Source organism: Photinus pyralis, unplaced genomic scaffold, assembly GCF_008802855.1.
Source record: "Photinus pyralis isolate 1611_PpyrPB1 unplaced genomic scaffold, Ppyr1.3 Ppyr1.4_unclustered_Scaffold1534, whole genome shotgun sequence".
Taxonomy (NCBI): Eukaryota; Metazoa; Arthropoda; class Insecta; order Coleoptera; family Lampyridae; genus Photinus; species Photinus pyralis.
The window spans coordinates 236,644-243,728 of NW_022171035.1; the positions used below are offsets into that span (position 1 = coordinate 236,644).

General features: G+C 34.6%; 1 protein-coding gene across 1 annotated transcript; it reads left to right on the forward strand.

The window, feature by feature from the left end:
* Positions 1–2,277: 2,277 nt before the first annotated feature.
* LOC116181675 lies at positions 2,278–3,161 on the forward strand. Its single transcript, XM_031502083.1, has 3 exons — positions 2,278–2,580; positions 2,629–2,799; positions 2,850–3,161. The coding sequence occupies exons 1-3, from the start codon at positions 2,326–2,328 to the stop codon at positions 3,090–3,092; spliced, it is 669 nt and encodes a 222-aa protein (XP_031357943.1). The 5' UTR covers positions 2,278–2,325; the 3' UTR covers positions 3,093–3,161.
* The last annotated feature ends 3,924 nt before the right edge of the window (positions 3,162–7,085 follow it).

Genomic DNA, 7,085 nt, shown 5'->3' on the forward strand with positions numbered 1-7,085 from the left:
AAAAAGAAGCCATTGTAATAATAAAAACATGACAACGGTGTAACAAAATTACTAATAATTCATAGTAGCTAACTTTGAATTTTGGTAGCATCCAAGTGTCACCAAAAAGTATCCATAATAAGAGATACAGCGCAATGGTATAAACGCGTGTTGGCTATAAGAACTCGCTCGCTAAGACTCCAAAAGCGGGCCCTCGCGTAGAGATGGCCAGAACTAACCGCCTCTTTAAATATTGGCGCGTATTGAAAATTTACAGAATTCTTTATAGAATTTCGGTTTAAAATATTTGCGCGGTTGTCACATTTAATTTTCTTTCTTATTAACTGTAGTATAAAATGTGGACATGATATAATTAGAAAACATTACTTAAGTAGGTATAAAAGAAATCAGCAAGGATTCAATACCTATTGTTAATTACATTGGTATTTTCCTGTTTAGTTGGCGTCTATTGAATAGACAGTACCTAATTACTATTTAATTGAATAACCAATAACAGGTGCAATTGTAAAAATGTAAATTAAATTTGTTATTATCCATCCTTTTTAGATCGTCTCCTACAATCAAATTAAAGTGGACAATATATTTCATAAAATGCACTAGCAAATTGGATTTTATGATGAGCATAGCGATTATTTTACAGGAAATTTTGTTTGCTTTAATTTTGTATAGATGCCTACATACGCTGAGTTGTTTAATCATTAACAATCAATCATTACAATGCAATAATCCTTATGTCCTCAGAAAAAAAAACATCAGTCTAATCCAATAATATCAGTCAAAATATATAGTGCAGTTAAATAATAAATTAATAAATCTGCACCCGTCGAATAAATTTAAACAATTTAATTAAAAAAATACTCACGACCCGCATTTAAGCTGCAGCACTAGCGCGCATCGGTCTCCTAGCAACTAAGCTTCGTACACATGTTTTTCAGTCACCATTGGCTAGCGGAAAAAACACAAGTATATGTATTTAAATTTGCCGCTCAACTTAAGCCACCGCGCATTCTGCTATAGTGATTCATCCATCTAAACGATTGATAATGCAGTGTATGTTCTTATTTTTGAAAACAACATTTTCTTCCACTCCAAATAGTATAGGGTTTCTGGAGCGTTTAAATATCTCCGGAATGCGTGGGTCGATCGGAGTGAAATGTAATGAGATTAAAGGGGACATTAGTCACATCGACTGGTAAATATGGTCCAAATCGGCCAAGTAGTTTTTCAGTTATCGCAAAGAAACCATTTTAAAAGAAGTGGGGTTGCGTTGGTCCACAGATCTCATTTTTAACTGATTTTGAACCATTCGATCACAACTATAATCCAATATGGAGGCAGTTTATTTTGTTTTTATTACATTGTTTGGCCGGCAAAAATTAAAAAGTGAAACATTTTTTCCGGGAATCTTTCATTCTCTTATTATTTGTACAATAAATACTATAAAACGTCTATTGGCCTATTTTTTTTTTCAAAAAATTTTCGTTTATTTCCTCGAAAGTCGGAAGTAAATATCGTTCATTAGACCACTTCCTCTAACTAAACGATCTAGTTCGGTCGACTTTTCCACACGTCCGTCGACGGTAGGACGACGGACAGTGTGTACAAAGGGCAGAGACGTAATCAACGCGAGCTCGCGCTTACTGGTATACACAGTAAAAAATCTATTATTTACCGCTCAAAAAATGGCTTATTGTTACACGAAGAACATAGGTATCTTCGCACCTATGAATCAAACCAACAAGCGTTCGGCCATAATTGTAGAATGGAATTACATATCTTTAAACATCATACATTTCAAGGAATAATAGATACCTAAATAAGTGCAAGCAAACACTAAAAATTTGGCAACGCTGGGATTTCTGCAATGATATTTATAAACTTCTAAACAAGTAGTTGCCTTGAAATAGCCCCAAATATAAATATAAAAAAAATAGCGTAAAAGCCGTAGTACACCATCATAAATTACATGAATTATTCATGAATTTTGATGAAAAATGCTAATTACATCGTGTATTGTCACCGTGAATTTTTAGATTCAATTTTACATCATAAATTGAAGAAATAGGTTTTGTTCTATTTCTGAAGGTCATTGTCATGAATTTTTAGTTCGCTGTAGTACAGTTTATTTACTTGTGGTTGGCAAAACGCAAGTATTGGTACAAGTGTAAAAACAAACTTGTAACCTCAATTCTTTCCCGTACTTTATTTATTTATTTAAAAATGTGGAACCAAGACCACACAAAAACACTCATACAATTGTATGCACAACATGAATGTTTATATTTAATTAGCAGTGTGCACTATAAAAACAAAACAAAGCGCAGAATGGCCCTGGAAGAAATTACTACAAATTTCAATAATTTGTGTAATACAGACGTGACATGGGATGTAATACAAAAAAAAATAAATGGGCTACGAACAACTTACACCAGTGAACTTAATAAGTTAAAAAAAAGCGAACATTCAGGTGCAGGATTAGACGATGTGTATGTATCGACATGGTGGTGTTTCGAATTATTGAATTTCTTACACCATCGGCAAGCACCTCACAATGCCACGAAAAATGTTTCATCAATCAATGTAAGTTTTATTTTATGTTACTTGTTGTACGAAGAAAAAAATTTGTAGCATGCGGCACAAGGGCAAGCTGTAGAAGTTTACCAAGGAGATGTCGACTCTGAAAAGGACGAATTAATTTACGAGGGCACAATAGATGACATGGGGAATTTTAATGTTGGTACACCGCATGACGATTTAAATAGTCAATCTCCAATTACTGTAACACCCATTTCTCAAAAGGTAATTTCTTTATGGAGATAGTATAATGATTTTTAATTGTAATTTTATAGTCAACAAAAAAACGCAAAAGAGAATCTGCAACAGGAGATATACAATATGAATTATTAAAAGCTTCCACGTCGGCATTAACTAATATTAGTGGGGCTGTAAGTAAATCCGAGAATGATCCAACCAAAAACTTTTGTAAAAATATTGAATCAGAAATACGGATGATAACGGATCGTAACATCCTAAGAGAAGTAAAGAGACAGATAATGATGCTCATTTACGATGCGCAAGAAAAGGAAAATTGAAGAAAACATTTTTATATTTATATTTTATAAAATAAAACACTAGAAAACATTTTTTATATGCTAAACTCATTCTTTACACTGAAATGAACAAAACTTATTTGAAAACTATATTTAAATCATATTATTTTGCCATTCTACTGCTCCAATTCCATTAAAGTAACGGTTAAATTCTTCACGAATTTGCATTGCAGTATTGCTTGGACGATTACCAATTTGCTGACCAATTCCTCCTAGTTGATCGTTAGTGGTTGTGGGGGTATGCTCAACCGATTGTACATACAGATTACTTTCAGCAATTAAAAAATTATGAAGAGCACAACACGCTAACGTAATATCTCGAGTTTTATCAGCTCCCAAATTAATTTTTCCCAACAAAATGCGGAATCTATTGGCCAAAATACCGAAAGCATTTTCGACAACTCTACGTCCACGGCTTAACCTATAATTAGTATAATTAAATATCGCCTGTTCTTCAGTGAGGCCTCGAAATGGGTATGCTTTCAATATATTTTTTTTTAAAGGGAATGCAGCATCCGCTAGAATTACATACGGTACTGCACGTTGCATACCAGGCAGCGGTTTATCAAGTGGTATGTTGAGAGAATTATTTTCCAATGCTCTATACAGATCACTTTGACTAAACACACCTCCATCAGACACTCTACCATTCACACCAACGTCTATATATGTAAATCGATATTTAGCATCTGTAAGAGCCAGTAGTACAATACTATGGAATCCCTTATAATTATAATAAGTGGATCCTGATGCTAATGGTGCACAAAACGCAATATGCTTGCCATCTAAGGCTCCAAGCACATTTGGAATTTGCCATTCGTTATAAAAACCTGTAGCTATTTCTTCCCACTGAGAACAAGTTTCGGGCAACTGTAAAAAGTTATATTACTATTGGTTTCATATATAGGTACATAAGTTAACAAATGTACTTTGATGTAGTCCTTAACTAGCACAGAATAAATTGCTCGACACACAACAGGGACAAACTGTGCAATGGTTGATTCATGCACTCTTGTAGAGAACATAAGATTTCTAAATGTTTCTCCAGTCGCCAAATAACACAATGCAATAATTAGTTTATGCTTATTGCTGGTATTGCCTGACGCATAACAGTGTCCTGTTTGCTAATGAGATTTTCCACTTTTCCCAACAGTTTCAATAGGGACGTGTTGGACATCCTTAAATAATTTTTGAATGCCAATGGGTCTTCTGTTAATAATTCATTAGTCACAAGGTTCATGATTCCTTTGCTATCTCTTCTTCCAACCCAAGAACGCACCCATATTCTTCGATTCCGTTTTTTCTTTTCTTTTGATTGCAATTTTAACACAGTCGTTGACGCTGCACTTATTGCTATCACGGCGGCACTTAATAATAAATTCTTATCCAAGTCCATTATATTTCAAAATTTACCTAACCTAACTTTGAGTTTAATTGAACATGAAGGTAGGTGCCAATAATCCGAAGTTATCAATTTTCCCAGAAATTCAAAATATTGCAAACGAAAAATGTTAACGTGTATTGTCACATATTTTTACATCAATGTTTACATGCATTTTTCGTGTATTTTACATGTAAAAATTGAATCGTGTATTGCGGGTTTAAGCCAATAAAATTGAGAAAAAGCACTAAAATTGGTTAGGCAACACACAATACATATGAAACACTATTCTCCTCTATACCGTTGGATCTCTTATTATAGTTACTCTTTGGTGTCACTAATAAAACATGATAGCAGAGGACTGTGGTTGTTGTCTTAGAGAAGGAAACTGAGGAGTGATAATAACACAGAGTTGTATATAAGTAAATAGAGAGACAGTCTTGTAGCGAAAAATTGACTCCAATTGAACCTTGCGCAGGCCGTTGGTGAGTGTGCGCAGTAATCGACAACAGAACCGGCTTCAAATTAAATGATCCTTAAAGCAGGTTCGGCTTGAGAATAATATGGTGTCTCATTGCAACAAAAATTGAAAAGAAATTCAATGTGTGGTGAATGATGTTGTTAACACTGTGTCTTGAATAAATAAGAAACATTACAATCGTTAAGAACTTTTAATACAGTAGACTACAATACAAAGCTGGTAAGGGGCTTACAACATCAGAATCGAGAGTTGAGATTCTGGTATAAAGGAAATCGTATATTTGTCGTGCGATCGAGTTTAAAGATCTATTTATGCTCAGTGAGTATAAAAATAAGCAATGAAAGAATAAAATAAGTTGAAATTTTATTTTGGTGCGGGACAAAATTTCAGGTGTGCAATGCCGAAAACACAGTTTGAATACGGGTAGCCACAAAGTCGACAAACCTCAAATGCCAATAACTCAAATATCTCAAAAATGGAGCATCGGCAGAAGGTATGTACAGTGGCACCACGCTCAGAAGGTTCCTGACAGGGCGTGTCCGAGGACGTTGGAAATTTAGACTGTACATTCTCATGCAATATTTGACTCTACTAAATATAAATAAGTGGGCCACGCGATATGAGTTGCATTACTTCAAGGGGAAACAGTAAAATTAATAATTTTATTTCTACAAAACGTAAACACATTTAAGATTGTTAGATGTTCATGTTCAACACAATTTACAATTCTGATGCACTTCTGCTGTGTAAATATGGACAGTTATTGAAACAATCACATTGAAATTAATAACACTCACATTGACTAAATTAACACACAACCTTTAACTTTTTTCATTCATTATCGTCACTTGACCACTAATCATCATTGGAACTGCCGGTGTTCACAATAAATTGTACATTGTCAATAAATTCATTTCTCGTAGGAATGTTATTTGCTTCTAACCAAGAACGTATCACTTCCTTACGATTATTCATTGTTGGTGGCTTATTTATTTGAACACTGATAAGGTGCGTGAGTTTGCTGGTAAATTTGGTATAAGCTGCTTCTCTAACCACTGCATAAAGTTGGTATGATTCATATCATCGTAATAATCCCCCGATTTACTGTGCGACATCCTCTACAAAACCAGAACAACTACCAGCATACTACGATGTACCTCTGACCAGCCCTATTATAAACTTCCGATACTTCATCTGATTGTTAGCATTTACTCACTTCGTACGATGGGTGAATATAGGTTTCGTCCAAGTATATAACGGGTTTCTTGTCACATTCAGGTTGTTCATTTTCTTTTAATCTTCTTAAATAACGAGATGCCATACTACAATGTCACTTCTTTCCATTACCAACCTACGTTTGTCCCGACACTTCTTGTATCGAAAACCAAGTTTCAACAATTGCTTGCGAAGAGTTTTCCTTCCACCCATATTGTTGTGTTATTTTGTTTTAGTTGTAACTTGAAAGAAATTATAGAGCGTCTGGATGTGACAATTTTGTTTAGTTCATTTAATTAACCGGGGGGGTTATTAATAATTTGAGACACAGGATTGCGTAAATTTCATGTTATAGTTTTGGTTCAATTTCTTAGAAGTGTTCTGTTTTTATTTTATTCCTAGAATTTTTTTCGATGTAAATTTCTTTTTAAATTTTATTTGCCGTTAACGAGGTATAGCGCGAAGTAGAGATAAGGTTGTCTTCGCAGAATTGCCGGGCGTACGTGCCGTTTAGCAAGAAGTTGAAAAATCGACGCTTCGCGTGATTGGCGGGCGGGATGTTGAAGAAAGGAGAAGGGCTTTTGGCTTAAATAGGAAATTTTTGAAGAGAGCGGGGCTTTTTGGTCGTTAAAAAGCCAACCGGCGCTTCTTCGGTTACGTTATTTTTTGAATTTTGTGGAAGTTTCTTGCGTAGTGGATCCAGGTTTAATTAGAATTTTGTGTCTGCCGTTTTAAGAAGAATTTTTGAGAAGTTTAAGAAGTTTGTCGTCGTCCTGTTTTTTTTTTTTTTGCGGAAACACGGAAGTTTTGAATTTGTGGGTACCCGAAGAGAGAAGACGTCGGTGTTTGAGTGGTTGGTTTACGTGATTGTGTACGGATACCTCTTTTTATCGGAATA